This window comes from Sebastes umbrosus, chromosome 16, assembly GCF_015220745.1.
Source record: "Sebastes umbrosus isolate fSebUmb1 chromosome 16, fSebUmb1.pri, whole genome shotgun sequence".
In the NCBI taxonomy this organism is placed as follows: domain Eukaryota; kingdom Metazoa; phylum Chordata; class Actinopteri; order Perciformes; family Sebastidae; genus Sebastes; species Sebastes umbrosus.
Window position 1 is genome coordinate 18,503,443 of NC_051284.1, and position 18,287 is coordinate 18,521,729.

Sequence of the window (18,287 nt, forward strand, 5' to 3'; positions counted from 1 at the left end):
GCTCTGTTTTCAGGCTTTAAAAAATCTAGAGACTTTGGCCAATCACAGGTCATTTCAGAGAGAGCGTTCCCATTGGCTGTTAATTCAACGGAGGCAGCTGTCAATCACTCGTGAACTCCGATCAAACACTCAAACTAGGCAGCGCTGATCAAATATGAATCAATATTCTGTTATTGTAATGCCTATTTCTCGCCTCAAATGTTTCCAGAATCATCTTGTAGTGTACTGTTTAGCTGTAAAATGAGAAAGTTTGTGACGCCGCCGCCATTGTAAAATCTGGTGAAGGAACGCCATGTAGTACAGCCAATAGGAACGCTCTCTCAATGAAATGACCTGTGATTGGTCAAAGTCACAGGCTAGATTTTCTAAAGCCTGAAAACAGAGCCATGAGGAGGTGCAGAAGTCTAGTTTTCTCTCAGAACACTTGAATAACAATATGCTGAAAGGTTATTATGGAATTTTTGCCCAATGATGCCAAAAATATACTGCCTACCCTCACTTTAATATATACTAAATCATTAGAAGCACCTAGTCCCCTCTGGAAAAAAAAATAAAATTATAGGAAATTAAATGACAAAAATAAATAAATCAATAAATTAAATTAAATTAAAAATCACTAGGGCCTAATGAAATAGAATGAAATAAAGTAAATTTCCTTTCTAATAATTAGTTATATGACTACTTTTTTATAATAAGAGCAAAGAAAATACAATCTACCTCTGCATGCTTTCAGCAGTGCCCTGGAATTTCTATGGTAACAAGGAAACACAAAGCGTCTCTGACGTTGCTTAGCAACCACTATCCAAAACAACCGGTCCTCACGTTTCCGATAATCCACAGCGAGTATTAATTAGTTAACTGTAGCAAACATTGCTCTTCACTTTCGGGTTTTACAAGACAAAACCTGTGGATATGTGGAGGAATAATATGGAGCTGAAAACACAAGGCTTCACCGTGAAGTCCACCATGAAGAACTCCGTGGTGAGTGAACTTATTTGACGTCGTTAACGTTAACGTTAACTTTTAGCAGTTTATGCAACGTTAGCATTCAGTTGGATTGTCTTCTTCTCAAACAGTCGACTGACAGCTGGCTATACAGCCTATTTTCTGCGTGACACGTGTTATTGGGGATGTTGTGACGAAATATAGTGTGATATATGTGGAATAAAATGTACATATTTAGCGTGAGGCAACGCTAATTAATTTCATGTTATCACCGCGAGCAGCATCACTTAAAACTTTACACTAGTGATGGGAATTCCGTCTCTTTTTAGTGAGTCGGATCATTTGGCTCAGCTCATCAAGAAGAGCCGGCTCTTTCGGCTCCCAAACGACTTCATTTTTCCCATTCTGCCTTTTATAATTCAGCCAAATTTAACGCTGTTTTGATTTTTGTTTGCGCATATATCACTTAAATTATTAAATTGAATTATACTAAACCTTATAATTTCCAGAATACCGTAATTATACATGCTGCTTCGTCTCCGACTGTCACTCATCTTGTCTGCTATTTGCGCACCGCACTCCTCTCTCTTTCTCTCCTCCTCTTCCTTCTGCTCTGTACCTGTAGACCGTCAGCGCGCCGCGCATCCCCAACCCTCGCTGCTTGATGGTATGATCCTTGTCTGTCATCACCTGATTGGTTGCACGGACATCATTAACACAACATTCAGTCACAGTCAGTGCATGGAGTGCCCGTGGCGCGCAGAAGAACATCCTATCATTCTGCCTTGAATTAAAGGGATTATTTGTAACTTTTAGAAATGCTTGTTAACAGCGACACCTGTTGCTCTTAAGTCAACGAAAGTCAGCGTCGGGCTCGCGCTTGCTCGCTCTAAATAGACATGAACGAGCATCGCTCAAAACAGTGAGGCGACACACGTCAGCTAAAACCGCAATATCACTCTATATTTCACCTGCTTGGCAGTAATGTTAACTGACCAGACATGGACATGGAGACACGAGGTCTCTCCATGAATCAAAGCTGATCCTAGTGTTGGCTTTTCCTGCTTCAGCGTCGGTGCCGGGGCTCTGAAGCAGAAAGAGAAACGTTATTGCCTCCCGACTGCGCCCGCAGGGAGACACCGGAGTTTTGGTCGGAGACGATAACGTCTCGCTGCGGAGCCCCGTCACTTCACGAAACACAGGAAACCTCTGTTGCTCTGGAGGAGCTGCAGCATTTATTCCAGCCCGTTCGCGACCGACACATGACTACTTTACAGGGAGTTTGGGCTTGATACACTAACTAACAGAGCTTTTGAATGTTTGAAACATCTCAGACAAAGATTGTCAGAGGGACGGAGAGAGGCTGAGTTTGTGTGGTAGGTTACATGAACACTGAAATCGCTGGCAGTCTGGGCTCCCACATGCTGCCATCAGTGTGGCACCACTATCTAGATTAAGTTACAATTGATGGAAAAGGATGGAGGGAGGGGGCAGCCTCTTACTTGCCACTTTAAATTATCCTCTTACTCTTTCTATTCCTCTGTCATTTCTCTATTGTTATTCAGCACAGCCTATCATCTCTCTGCTCTTTTGTGCAGAATAAAAAAAATCTAAACAGCCGGGGAGAGATTGAGTAGCAGCGGAAAAACCAGAATGCCTGAACATATTCTCTCCAACCATCATGTGTGTGTGAGTGTGGTCAGACAAGCTTGGGTGGGTTTCACACAAGTATGGGGATTTGAGATCTCTAAAATTATCCAATAACCTTTATGGGCTAAAATGACACTTTTAGAAGCCATTCCAAAGCTATAACGCAATAATTAGACACTAAACTCAGAAGCCATATGTTAAGAAAAATGCAAATGCCTTTCTTTTTTTTTAGAACATCTCGGAGATACCACATTAACACAAAACGGGAATGTTTTATAGACTAACATACTTGTGGGGTAGTTGGAGTCGTACGCAGCACATGATTTGAGTATTTTACAAGCTTAGAGTTGCCTATTTGTTTGCCTGGCCACACCAAAGCTTTTATTTTTGTACTGGTGCCCTTTGTTTTACTCTGAGACAAGAAAACAGACGCTTCCTGGAACATTATTCCCTTGCAGAGCGGTCCCCATCATGGACCTCCAGTGTAGTCAAACTGTGTTGAAGGAGCTGGACAGTCATGTCGGGTCTTCCTCTCCTCTCATTCACCACAAATGAAGATGGATCATGAAAGTGTAATAGGTTTGTATAGCAGAGGACATCAGTCTTTATTGATTAACTGTCTTGATTGGAAGTAAAACTAGCTTTTGTGCAGCCAGGAAATAGATTATTATTAGAAATCTGAACTAGTTGTGTCTTCTGTACCCTGCGTCTTTAAATTTATTATTAAGATGAGTTACACATTTGTTGTCACAGTGGTCCATGGTTTAGCGTTCTTGCAGAATTGTGGAATGGACTAAATTTGCATGACCAGTGGCTTTAAATATGATCTCGTAAAGATAGGATGATGCATGAACCTAGCTCTTTCCTCAGCTGATGTTGTTCGCCACCCATTGAAAGATGTACATGTAGCCTCCCACTGTTTTCTGGCAGGTGTGGTAGGCCATAGCAGCAGCTATGGTGACTGTAAGCTGGTGAAGAAAACAAGTCTCCTAGCATCACATTTACACAGGCATCCTTTCTGTGGCACGCACAAACCAGAGCTTGTCAGTGCTTGTGCATCGTATCGAAAAGTAAACTGTGCCATCGCACCTTTTTAACACTGAAACCTGTGTTAATTATAGTCCCTTGCTACTGTTGATATTACTGTACAGGTTCACTCATTTTGACATCAGAAAGACTACCTCGCTTCAGTTTGTGTGCGGAGGAAGTGCTCAGTTCTATTTTAGGGGTATGCAGTATCAACTATAAGGAACACCGTCTCACATATTACTTCTTGCTTTTAATTCTCACTTGGCACGTCTACACAGAGGCAGTTGCGGCTGGTGAGCAACAAAGCATGTCACAGACAGTCCTTTTGCTTAAATTGACAGATTGAGACATTCTTTTTACTCTCACTTCCCTGATCTCTCAGGCAATTATCCCCAACCTATTTTTTTTTTTTTTAGAGACAACACCGAGCTCGTCATTAGAATCTCTTTCTTTACGGGTGGAAATGAAGACAGGTGGCTCATAGTATAAGCATTTCTTTTTTAGTATATTTCCTACATGCAAACTAGACAACTTGTCATTGCCTTTGTTTTTTTTTGTCAGGGATATGGTAAAACCCTCTTCTTATTCAGGAAGTTCCAAGAATACCTTATATTTACATTTCTGTGTTTTGTTTTGATGCTGTTTACGTTGACAGTTTAGATGGTGGTGGTAAAAGTGACAAGAGCGCTGCATGAGAAGTTGAGGCGTCTGTGGTCAGCAGTAATTTAATGAATGAATTTGAGGAAAGTGTCAGATTAATATTTTCAGTCAGCAATCCCCCAGCTTTCACTTCCGTATCTTTTTCTACTTCTAAAATGTTGACTGTCCAGTCTTCTGGGTACTTTGATGCAAACAATTTAACTAGGTCTTCGTCTCCGATCCACTAAGTCTTTTGCAGACAGCTATTGCGTTGTTACATACATCCACACTGCTGCACTTAAAGGAAACTGGCCCATGTGACGAATATAAGGAGCTGCACAGTTCTGATGACAACAGTAAATACCTGAAATTGAAACTGCAGCTCTATTTTTTTCAAGGGCAGGGATTGCCTCAAGATGCAAAAGAGGCAGTCAGAGCTATCATTGACTTCCCCCTCCTTTTTTTGAAGGTCATAAACAAATCTCCTGTCAAGAGCCTTCGCAAGGAAGGCTCCTGAAAAGCCCTTTAATATTCACCATCTCCCCAGAGGATCTGCCACGCCTGGAACATGAATGATACTCCCTCACTGCACATACCACTGGCTAAATCCTCAACAAAAACCATTACATTTTTCAGTGGCTTGCTTGTGTCTGTTGCCTTCTGTTTTTTTTTTTCCTCCCCTGTGGTCACTGACATATCGTTCCGTAGAGGGCTTTGCGGAGAGCTGTGATTTGTAGGTAACGACAAGGCCATTTCAAGCCTTGAAAGGGTATGGGGACTTGAAGCATAGGCTTATTATGCTTTAAAGTATTTGTGGTCATAGAAATTGAATCAATAGCACAGGCCCCTGAAACTCTCCCCCCCTTTTTTTCTAGTGATTCATCCCCAAGCATTTAAAGAGAAAAAAGGTGCACATTACATTCTGGTGGGAGGTCGTCACCTTGTGTTTCAGACAGAGAGGAGAACAAAGCTGTTATTTTCTGTGTCAGAGGCTTATTTCAGCTTGGTGACAAAACATAGCAGGGGTTTGGGGGGAGAGCGAAAAACACCTGCATGGTGTTGTGACACGATTGGACATGAATACACATACTGTAAATGTGAACATCGCGGTTGACACAGAGAAAGAAAAAGAGGATATTGATTTTCTTGAGTTGTGCGGTACGAGTCAGTGATACGGATAAAATTGTTTTTCGTGGTATATGAAAATATCTGTTTTAGGCCAATCCAGCAAATTCTACCTGTCAAATCAAGATGATTCAAAAACTCGTTCATACTTCAAAAATGGTAATCAAATATTGCCTTAAAGCAGTCCTTTTCTTTGATTTGCAGTATTGTCCTCAATGGCAAAATGATGTGCTTGTCATAGCAGTTTCCATTCCCTCTAATATATACCAAGTTAGCCATGGAATTGAGCCAGCATGCACAATATTAGAGCCCTGACAGAGCACCTAAATGAAATGCATTAGTTTTATTAATTACATCTCAGCCTTTCTTACCATGACAAGTATACAGTATATCATCATATCACCCAACCCAATTATGGAGTGTGTTTTGCTTATTTCTAGCCTGATAAGAGTTGCCATTTTGTTTTAGGTCATTTCCTTCAGCCTGACATTGTGTTCATTAGCTGAGTTCTTGTTGGGGAAGGGTGTGTTGTTTTGTTCCTAACCAATCACTAGCGAGTGACATAATCGTCCCGCAGATATCCTTTTCAGTTGACATAGACATGGCGGTATCGGCCGCTAAGCACAGTTAACTTAACGGCTTTCACATCGATCAAAAACTCACAGCGCTTGAAGAGTTTGTATTTGTGTAAGTGAACTTACAACAACTTGTGTAGCTGTATTGATCGCATCCATGCTCATCTTATAGTTGTAATTTTTGATGAATGTTGCTAGGTAGCTAGCTATGTAGTTTTTTTGTGAATACAACTAGAAAGCTCTAATTTGTTGACTATTTCTCCAACCGGTGGAAACAGCCGTCTATAGCACAGCACCAGAACTATTTGAATCGTTGAATCGAAGAGATCGATGATGTGAGATGTGGGCGGCGATTCGGAGGTGTGCAAACAGGCTAACTTGATCCATCTCTCCGTTTAAACACCTAAGTAAAAACATTTGGGCCATGACAATTGAGCTCACTTGGGATCAGTCATTAAGATAGGGTACAATTGATTTATAGACTCCTGAAGATGTGGAATATGTGACCTTAGATCATCATCATGCCCTGTGATCGATTTACACAGTCTGTAATGTGTTGGACGTTTGCCACAACACATCCTCTTTTTGTGTACTGCTTTTACGCTTTAACAAAGACTGCGGTTTCTTGCCGTTTGCCTCAGGAAGTGCTCCTTGATGAAAAGACATGGAAGAAAGGACCGAAGCTGTAAATGTCTCTACACTCTCCCGTGTCCTACACTTCCATACAACACAAACGCGAGAACATGGACATGATCCTCTTTAAGGCACCGTATTGCACAGTTCACCTGAGAGGGCAAATCGATACAGACTACACCTGATCCCAACCTCAACTTTCGTGCGGCAAGGGTCTGCAGATTGCTGAGCCTATAGACTGCTTTTATAACACACACACACCTCATTTACTGTTTGCTTGGCCTCTGGGATAAAAAATTGAGCTGGCAAACACTGTCCCCGAGTCTGCTACAATGCTACCCGCAACTCGCCTACCCCTCTCCCTCTCCCCCCTCCGCCCCACCGTCATCCCTGGCTCACCCCACTAACCCCAGGGGACAGATGGAGACTCCATGCTAGCAAACATGACCTCCATATCTTATTCCTTTCCTCCCCCACAGCATCATCATTATATACCTGAGCAGATGTCTCAGCCTCCTATGCTGTCCCTCTCTCTCTCTGTCTTTTTCTCTCTTTTTCTCTCTCTTTCTTTCTTTCTCTGCATAACCTTCATTCAACCAGGCAGGTCCCTGAAGATGAAAACATTTTACACTGAGAAACAGTCAATTACTGTACACAATAGTAAAACCTGAACTAAATCAGCAATATAACAACATTCAATAATAATAAGAACCAAATAATAAGGTGGAACAGAACATACTGTAGATGCAATTTAATGTTGAATTTATTTGTATTGTATTGTAGAAATTTTGCCTTTTAGATGTCAGAGACGTGATGTTTCACATCTCAGCTATTTGCCTTTGACGCTCTAACCGCTGAATGTCATCTTAATAAATTAAGCCATCTGAACAAATTAAACAAGTGACAGTTTAGAATTGATCCTTGATTAAGGTTTAAATGAGTCTAGAATTTCAGTGCAACCTGATTAACTATAATGTCTCTTTAAATTGCAATATAAACCTATTTAAAATGTCATTTATGTTTGATTTGGTTTAGAATTAACTGTATCAGTTAAAGCATGATTTAAAGTGATTAAGTCCTTTCTGCTAGCCTCTGAAAACACCACGAGGGTGGAGGAGAAATCATAACAAACAGAAAAAGAACAAAACAAGGATAAAAAAAGGCCGCATGTTTGAGATAGAAAGAGGCCCGTCGTCAGTTGTATGGATAGCAGGCAGTTGTTGACCAAGATTGAACCGTTGAAAGCGTTTATGAAGATGAATCTGTCTATTTATTATTTTCACTCGCAGTCAAAATCGTTCTTCCCCATCGCTCCAAACACATTTACCTGACACAGGAACTCATAATGTGCCCAGCGTGATACATAAATTGGCCATGAAGCCGGTAGGGTGTTTTGTGTCTGTGTTGTGGTGGAGCATGCCTAAGTAAAGGAGCAAGTTTGCGCTGTTGCTGTAGATTTCCCTCACCTGTCTGCTTGCCTGCCTCACTTGAACTGCCCCATGGAAGTGTTTTCAAAACCAGCGGTGCCTGTGGACACACACACACACACACACACACTCGTTCACACTAAAACTATTTTCCTGCATCCTTTCCCTCTGCTCCTGCACGCTTGTCTTATCAGCGCCAGAAGCCTGTAGTCCATCCCGGTAAGCAGCTGGGTTATTGGAGGAAGAATTGAGTCATGGTTAAAAAAGGTTAAATTGGCAATGGGCTCTGGAGGCCTCCTGGCGTTTCCATTACTATCGATCAACCACGGCACCTAAAGGCCTTGAGTGGACGGAGCATTGGCTGACTCTGAAATCTTACAGTTTCTCCCCCATAACTTTTGACTTTGTTGACTTTGGCTGCTTTGCTCCTTACTTTAAAAGCAGAGGAAAAAGACTGACCCAAATAGAAACATACCTTCAGCATTGTTTAAAGATATTTTTATCCAATGAAATGTTGTTAATTAAAAGTGACCATTAAAGGGAAGTAATGTGAAATGCCATTGCTTTTGAGTAGGGCTGTCAAAGTTAACGCGATAATAACGCTTTAATTCGCTTTAACGACACTAATTTCCTTAACGGAGGTTGTAGTGGGCTCAGTTTTAAAGCTAACGTGAAGACTAGTATTATATAAAACTAGAAAACCTAAGGAATCAATTGGTACCAACCATGTCATACTAGCATATCGGCAAGGAGGCTTGGTGAATTGTTCATATAGAAAATCTACAACTCAGGATGAATTTAGTAGAACTTACAAGAAGTAGATTCTGCGCTCAATGCTCCTCTCACCAGGTATCAGATGGATTATAATTGATGGCGGGCTATCTGAAGTGCATGACTGCTGAAATGTCAGTGACCTTTTCCATGGTTGAGGAAAACACCATCTGGAAACTTCAGTCCGATATGGAGAAGTACTTCCACGCGTTCTATCATGGCCTTGTAGGAAGTGCTTGGCTGATTATGTCTATTATGTTTGCTTTCCTCAGAGCTCGGTTGACAATTACACTGGCCTCTGTGTTTGTTATGTTCTCCTTCAAGCCCTTGTAGCTTGCATTCTAATTAGACGGCTTTTAATGGAGAATGTTTATTGCTCCTTGCAGGGCCTCTATTTTCCGCTCTGGAGTTAATTAGCCCTATGTCATGTGATAACCAGTGCAGAGGACATCCAGACCTATGCCTCCTCTACGAGCGGTGTCCTTCTTGTATCAAAAGCAAGATTGCAGGGTTGGCTTGTTTTCGCTTCGTCTCAGTCGTATTAAAAGCACAGATGAATTTGAGGACATACTTTGATGTTGCTATATTAAAAATAACTTCACACACATACACATGCTTTTTTTGTACATTACACACCATGTTTGATGTAAATAATTAGGAATGACCGTATAATCAAATTGCTTAACATGTTGTTAAGCTAGCATGGTATGCAGCTTTAACAGGCTTGGGGACAGTAAGTAAAGTGATGACTTTATGTAACACGAATCAGACCATTTCGTTTTACTAAATTTCACGCTTACAGTATTTTCTCTAATTTCACTAATGTACAGTAAGACACCAATATCATGCAAGACTTTGTCACACATAGAAATATAAAATAAAAAGGATTATTTTGGCAGCCTACTTGTCATACAGGGTTAAACACTTTTTTTGTTTTAGTATTCTTGAGGTTTATTGTACTGCTTTACATTGTAATGTGTTTGCAATTGTACCTACCTAATAATAAAAAGTATAGTTCTTGAGAAGTGGAATTTCGTTGCTATTGATATTGGTTACAAAATTTCTGATATCATGACATACCTAAATTTGACACACTATAACTATAACTAACAAGCAACAGACAAAATGTCCTAAACATCATTGCAAACACTGCCAAAGGTGGGTTATATAAGGTTGTTTACCTGATGTACTGTGTATGTCCATTATATCACTGTTGGTTAGTTTCAATTTGTGACCACTTTTCATCTTTGTTGAGGCGATGTGTCTGTTGTCATAATTTTTAAACATTTTCCTCTCGACATAATAAACAATATTAAAGTGCTGACAGCCAGACCTCTTTTATCGCTGACAAATGCTGCTAATTGGCCTTCAAGCCACTCTGGCCCCTTTTGTAACACTATTTTTAATTTAGTTTACTTAATTCAGTTACTTCCAAGACAAGTCAGTTTTAATCAAGTGTTTACATTATGTTGTGTACCACATCATTGTGTTTATTGTGTGTCTTTATGTAAATGTACGTGTTACAAGTGACACATACTGCCCTAATGTCCATACGGACGACTAAACTTTAAACCTAAATGAGGCTGCACTTAAGTGTATTAAACTGACAGGACATTAGCCTTTTATTCACCCATCCTCCATCATTATCATCCATCGGGCTGACTTGTCCTTGCTAGAGGAGAATAGGCCCTTATTAGTGTCGGCACGTGTTATACACTTTACTACAGGGTCCTATGTGGCAGCTCACATACTGCCTACATCAACATAATAAGAACCAGTCCCAGAAAAATCAATGTATCTGACAAACACTGTTGTTCCAATCCAATAATGCCAAATGGTGGCCTTTGTTTCGCTACCCCCCACTTTGAAAATCTTTTAAAATCACCATCAATGCAATAACATTGGCCTGACCTTTTGAATTTTGCTGACCAGTACAGAGACCCAAATGGGCTGTATGTCGTAATCCCTCAAGGACAATGGCAGAATCCCCCATCCATGGTGATACATAGCATGTGCAATCTTGTAATAAATGTTAGAAAAGAAGCATTTTGCAATACAAAAGAATACTTATTAGGGGGATATTTTCTGTAAAGAGAAGAGGGATGGGAGGGCAGAGCAAAAGTGCACCAGTTCCACTATGTTGCACACTAAAAAATGCACAGCAGCCAACTTCATATATGGTGCTCCGGGGCATCGGTGTTCTTCACCCAGTGCCAAGAAAGTAAACCTGCAAACCATTTGAGATTTGAAGCAGTGTGTACGTTCCCTTCAGAATCCCGCTGAGGATTACTCTGCTATTTAGCTCATGCCTCGCATCCAGCTGAGTCAAAGTGCTCCCAGTCGAAGGCACGCTGGAGGCAACGGTTCTGCCGCAGCAAGCTGGAGGAGGCACGGAAAGGGAAGGGCTGGAGGGCAATAAGTACTCTGATACTGTCAGAAATGATCCACATCACGGCCTGGCACCTCTCCGCTCCAGCCACCTCTGCTCATTACCCTCGCCCATCCGGAAACACCAAGCAAATTCTGCTAACGAGTGTTTGACCAACACGGCGTGCCGTGGCAGAGGGAGACGGGCGACCTGTTCGTGACTCATTTTCTCTGTCTCTCTCTTCTACTTTTTTCTCTGCCACCCTCCCACTCCCTTAAGACGGTGGAGAACAAAGGGAGAGACAGAAGAAAAGCAATATAACCTCTTGGCCCTTATCTGCAGAGCACACCAGAGCATGTCTGGCCTCAGACACAGCTTTGTCTGTCCTTTGAAGGCCCTCATCTCCCTTTGATTTCAGCCAAATGGTTCAGTACAGTGACAGATGCTCAACTTTCCATCTGTCACTCTGACACCCATCTCTTTAGCGTTAACGGATCTAACTGACTTTGTTTGGGCTGTCTGTCTGAATGAGGTTGTGACACGGATGCTGATGTGATTGCTAATGGAAGAGATTGAGATTCAGACCTTTAGTTGAAACAGATAAAAAGAAAACTCCCCGCCACTTTTTTTTAAGGTCGTCTGTGCTGTCTTGGCTGGCTGTATTTTCACATAACATTTTAGACATATAATTGATGCTCTGATGCTGAGTGATTTAATGAGGAGTGTAAGGGTCATCATCACATTACCTTGACAACATTCCTCTGAGATGGGCCACAAAAAGACATAAAAATTCAAGCCAAGGAGAGTCGTAGAAGGCAGAGTTTTTATGAGAGGAAATTAGAGTGAGTGGAGGGGAAAGATATTGGAGAGCGTATATGATTCAGGAGGGAGAGGATGACGTAGCACACCTCTTAAATAGATGAGTGTTCATTTTATGATTGAAGATGGATGAGATTTTGCTGCTCAGACTGAACTTGGGAGGTCATATTTAACTCTTGCGTAAACAGCAAGCACTCTTTTTAATCTTTGCTTTGGTTAGGACTGTTTTTGAGATCCACTGTAAGCTGTATCATTGGTGTTTGACGGTGAGACTAAAGGCACGCTGGCTGGCTGCTTTTGTAGCAAGTCCCTTATTCACTGTTGCTCATTCACACAGCCTTGATTTATGCTTGTCATCAGACGTGTGGGATAGAGGAGGTGGCACAGAGAGACTCATACTAATAGCCAAGACACCTGTTTCACTGTCAGAGCATCAGCAACCTGCAATGCAGAGCCAGAGGTGTAGAAGCAGTAAGGGTGATTGGATAGATGGATGGATAGTAGGGCTGAGACGATACACCTATCTCCCGATTTGATACTATCACGATACTTGGGTGCCGATTCGATATGTATTATGATTTTTAAGTATTACTTTTTTAACACTAGACCATGGGAAAAAGTTGAATCATACACTTTTAGGGACTTTTACTTTGTAACACCTTATTTTGAAAACCAGACGTAGTCAGATGTGTATACTTCCGCTAACTTCACCAAGTCCGTCGCTAGCTCTGCAGTCAGCTCTGTTCTCTTTATACATCCATGGCCAGCTCCATCGGGGCCGTTTGACTGTATTTAACATAAATGTCAATATATGGGTGCTCTATAGTTGTAGCTTCGGCCGATTTGACCATGGAGATGCGAGTGACGGCTGGCTTGACCGCACGTTACTGCAATACGATAATGTTTCCTGTCCATGACAGAGTTAGCATGCAGCTTTAGCCATGATGTCTAGCTCTGCTTTTCCTGGCAATGTGTGAAACCCAAAGTGTTTCCATTATTTACTGTATGTGTAGTGTTTACCACTTTGGATTTAACATGTGAGAGTGCACGTCGTATCTACGCAGACCCTCCGCCGTTTTCTGAATTGTCGTTTCGGCTCCTCGTTTTGTTTTGTTGACGGATGCGGAACGCATATGATGTGACGTTACTCTGACTACAACAATAAAAGCGGTAACTTCCTTCTACATCAGCAGAGACTCAAATGAAGCAAATATCGATTCTGGGATTAAAAGATCGATTTCAAAATTGCAATACATAGGTGGATCGATTATTTTCCCACCCGTAATGGATAGATGAGTGGATTGTAGGAGCAAGAAGTGATAAAACTGAAGTAGATCTGCATGACTTTCATATGAATCCTCCTGCTCTCAGAATACAGAGTGTCTGGCACAAAGTTCCATTTGCATGCCTTTGCTTTAACTCCATTTTATTTGTTTGTTTGTGCGACTGTGTGCATGTGTGTGTCTTTGAGCGAATGCCTCCCCGTAGCTCAGCCAAAAGTGTCGCCTCTCTGTCTGAGAGAGCTGCTCCAGCAAGCACAGTGTGAGATTTGAGGCGTCTGAGGAAGTTGCCTGTTTTCAAGGCATCCAAGTGTTTTTGTTTTTTTCTTTGTCTCTCGGGCTAATCTGAAGGGTGGACTATCATTCAGAGCATTATCCTCGCAGGAGGTCTCAATAACAGACCTCTGTTCCATATACTGTATACCACTCACTGTTTCCTGGAACAACCTCTGCTGGGAGACCCTTTCTCCTGTAGAGTAAACACATTTTGGATTAAGAAGCATTTTATGTTACATTAAAGTAGGTAAAGGAAATAGAGAAGATAAAGTGTGGATGTGTGCAGCTAAGTTTGGCAGACTGTGTGTCTTGCAGGGAAGTAGCCTTCAGTGTGCTTCCCCCCCCCCCAGTTTAATTTATGTAAAGGTCAAATTTCAGACCATGCCGGGCTTTGGTCTCTGCATGGTGTCTCTGTAAGTAAAAACCCCAGCATCATTTTTAGCAGACGGCCTTACAGGCAGCAAGACCGATTTCCAGGAATAGAAAGTCACACTGGGCGTGTGATAAGACCAAGGGCCTGGGGTTCATTTTGCAATACATACTAATCACCTAGATAATGTTCTTCACTGTTAAACAATATTCCCATATCAGAGGTAGAACCTGTATCTCTTGCCATGTGCAGGCTGCTTATCTGCCCATGCCTCGCTCCACTCCTCAGAGATTTCTCAGTGCCGGGCTACCTGTGACACATGTGTGTGTGGCTGGGGGGTTGGCGTGATGTGGTGACGCTTTCGACTGACCTGCTCTCTCTTCTCTCATCTGTCTGTCTGTGAGGAAATCGATGGCCTCCTGCTGCTCTGGGTGTGTCCTTCTCCTATTCCTCCCCCTGTGGGCCTATTGCTGCCAAATCTTCCACAGCTCCCAGTGATGCTTCCTCACTAAAGCCACAGCTACATTCTCCTGCTTTGCTGTCTTGCTGTCTATCTACTCATCTCCTCGCCTGGTTCCAGCCTGCTTGCCCGTCTCAGCATCTCCCAAGCCTGGCTGTTTATTTCTACGACCGCCTCCTTATCTCCTTAGTTGACTGTCTCCTTACCTGCAAAACAAACTTCGGTTTCAACTTTTTGGATGAGTCATGCAGCTATTCTGAGCCGTGGCCAGCACCCCATAACCACTCCTCAAAACAAAGAGTGTTGTCACCGACTTGAGGAGCATTAATATTCTATGAGGTGGTTTTCAGTCCGTCATAAATTTAAACGCAGTTATGAGGATGTTTATTGACAAGAAGCTACTTATTTGGTGAATAAAATTGGGGGGACAGTTAAATTCGTCTTTATCAGCAGCAGAAGTGGCAACTGCAGCAGGTCAGGGATGTAGTTTTCCTTCTGTGTCTCATTAATTTCATGGCCCAGCTTAGTGTTTTAATACCTTCATCACTGATTGGGGCTGTAAAGACAAAGCATTGGATCAGTGCGTGCCCCACTCTCTTAACAACCTCTGTTTGCTGACACACAAACATACAGTATATTCTAGGGGTGTCACGATTCTCCAAATCCATGATTCGATTTGACTTTCGGTTTTAAGGTCACGATTCGATTCGATTCCCGATTAAAACATGCCATTGTTAGACTATGGAGTCTTGATTTATAAAGATCAACAGATCATTGGTATTATGCCCTGATAACTGTCATTTACATTTACATTTGCTGCATGTCACAGAGGGCGGAGGACGGAGTCTTTGAGCCGAGCTGAGAGACGGCACTCGGCAACCCACTAGCTTGTTGTTCTCGCTACCAATATCAGCTGCTCTCATTCAACAATGTTGAGCGGGAAATATGTGCATGTAGGCTGAAATTCAATCATGGTGTTGTTGTGTCGGGAGATGCAGTGACTTTATGTTAAACCAAGTAAGAGTAGGAGAGCTATGATTAAGGATCTAACTAACTAAAGGCTGCTAGCCGCTGGGCTAATTCATTCAGTGTAAAATGCCACAGGCATGCAGGAAGTGCCCTGAGTATTGTGGCTTTTGTGCTGGTTTAAAGTTTTAACCATGAGTGAGATGGCTGTTAAATGAATTAATAATGTATTTAATTAATAAATAAAGTTAATAGAAAAAAAACAACATACATAAATTGCACAAATTGAAGAGTGGTCAGACATGTTGTTGCAAAAATATATGTTCCTTGGAGCCATGTATTGATTCCAATTGATGATAAGTCGATCAGTTCATTATAACAAGACTATACAACAAATCATATGTGTCTGACACAACCTGCACACGTGTGGTGTTCTGTATACATGTGTGTTTACATGGTTTGTATCAGTGTAGATGCACATTGAGGGCATCTTGGCTCTACTTCAGACTTATGGGAGTCAATCAATGTGCATGTTTCTATTAAGTTTAGCCTCATGGGCTCGATGCATGTGGTTTCCCGTTCATTTAACAAGTAGTAAGAGTTGCTATATTCTGCCTTCGCCATGCAGGCTGATTCACTCTGAACCATCATCTCGAACTGTGGTTTGGTGATATGAATCAGCCAATAGGGCTCTGTAAGCACAAGGCTGCCCTGCTGCCTGGCTGATAAGTGGGCCACACAGGGAAGATGGAAAATACTCAGAGCATCCCTCTCTCTCTCCCTCCCTCGTTCTGTCTTGCTCACTCTCCTTTTCTCGCTCACACGTAGCCTCATTCACTGCACTCCTACCTCAAACTCTTTCTTTCACACCCTGTTAACGTCTCCCCATGTCTATGCTGTTCTTTTAAGTGATGGGGTTAAACTAGAGGAGACAGAAAACAGCGGGGCGCTATTCAATGCTTGAAGCTTCTTTTTGAAGTTCTTCTAAAGTTATCCCTCTCGCGCACAGTTCAATAGTAGGTGGCTGTCACCTGTTTCATCCTTGTGTCTTTGTAGTGACGCGAGGTGTGTAGTGTCGCCTTTGCCTAGCTGTGTCGTCATTTTTCATTACAAACATCCCTGCCCTTGTGCCTGCGCGAGCAGTACAGTTGATGTGAAAGCCTCTGACACTGTGACAATTGTAAAGCACTCCTCTATGGTCCTGTGAGCTCTGAACAAAAGACTCTGTTACCTTTCATCACTCTGTGGTTTTCCCCGTCCGGCGAGAGCTCTTTACTCATTTGTTCTCATCCGACCTTGTCTCTCACAACAGGGCTAATTTCTGCACATAATGAAACTCACTCGCAGACTGATTGCACTTCTCGCTGTTTGGTCATGAGAAATTAATGGAGTGCAGCACAAATATTGCAGATTGCTTCTTCTGAAAGGAATCAGCCTCCCACCAGTCTGTGTTTTGCCCTGCAGAGGGAATGAGTAAGCAGAAATATCCTGTCGAATGATTGTTTGACCGTAGAAGCAGAGATTCCCTCACAGCTCAAACACTTCCGTTATTTCGTCTGTCTTGTTCATTTAAATGCAGTTTGAAAATAAAGCACACATCTCTAGCACAGCCATTATCCCTGGTGGCCATCGGGCAGGCAGCAGGCTACGGGCTATGGCAGAAAATGCCCTGTAAATAAAGAGAGCTAATTTTGTTGCCTGTGGCAGCGATGTGCAAGCTGACCTTATCAGGAGAGCCTCGGTCTGTCTATTCTATCCTCTGTGACTCACCTACGCTGCTCCCTCCCTCAGGAAAGGCGGCCTTCTGTACGGAGCTAGATTTCAATAACCTCTCAACCGAGAACAGCAGTCAAATGCAGAGAGAAAGAGAGAGAGAGAGAGAGAGAGAGAGAGAGAGAGAGAGAGAGAGAGAGAGAGAGCAAGTGGGTGCCTACCCTGTTTGCTGCCTCAGTAAACAGGTGATGCAATGCACTAGGGCTGGGACCTATCTCCCAATTCAATACTATCACAATACTTGAGTGCTGATTCGATATGTATTGCAATTGTACAAGTATTGCGATTCGATATTATGATTTATTGCGATTTTTGTTCACTTTTTTAACACTAGACCTGGGAAAAAGTTGAATCATACACTTCTAGGGACTTTTAATTCGAAAAATATCTAAATTAATACATTAAAATATTTGATTTTCAGCATGTATGTAGTCAGAGATGTACTAAAGTCAAAGATATCAGTCATTGCCAGGCATTATTTATAAAAAAAAATTCCAGCAGCCGAAAAATCAAAGAATTGACATTTTCCTCACAAATTAGTGGTATTTTCCTTTTTAATTTATAAGGGACATGTAATGTTTTATACTTCTGGTGAATATAATCCAATCAATCTTATTTCCATTTATGTATTTTGTATACACAGTTCCCTATTTTGAAAACCGGACGTAGTCACACATGTATACTCCCGCTAACTTCGCCAAGTCCGTCGCTAGCTCTCCCCGTCAGCTCCTTTCTCTTTATATATCCATGGTCAGATCTGTTTAACTGTATTTACCATAAATGTCAGTATAATGGTGCTCTACAGTTGTAGCGTCGGCCGATTTGACCACGGAGATGCGAGTGACGGCTGGCTTGACCGCGCGTTACCGCAATACGATAACGTTTCCTGTCCATGACAGAGTTAGCATGCAGCTTTAGCTTTAGGAACGGGTATGACGTCACGTTACTCAGACTACAACAATAAATAATAATAAACTTTGTTCTACCTCCACATAAACTCAAATGAAACAAATATATAGATTCTGGCATTAAAAAAATAGATTTCGAAATCGTAAAAAAAACAAAACATTGCGATACATAGGGCAATACATTTTTTTTCCCACCCCTACAATGCATATACAGTATGTGCAGTGGAACCCATGTTCCCCCACAAATACAATGCAACAAAATGCATGTTTGCA

General features: G+C 41.9%; 1 protein-coding gene across 1 annotated transcript in view; it reads left to right on the forward strand.

Moving 5' to 3' along the window:
- The first annotated feature begins 786 nt into the window (after nucleotides 1-786).
- pacrg (PARK2 co-regulated) overlaps nucleotides 787-18,287 on the forward strand; it is a 147,612-nt gene continuing 130,111 nt past the window's right edge. Inside the window, exon 1 of the mRNA XM_037746597.1 lies at nucleotides 787-981. Coding sequence (XP_037602525.1) covers nucleotides 913-981 — 69 coding nt within the window. The 5' untranslated portion in view covers nucleotides 787-912. The remainder of the gene's footprint in view (nucleotides 982-18,287) is intronic.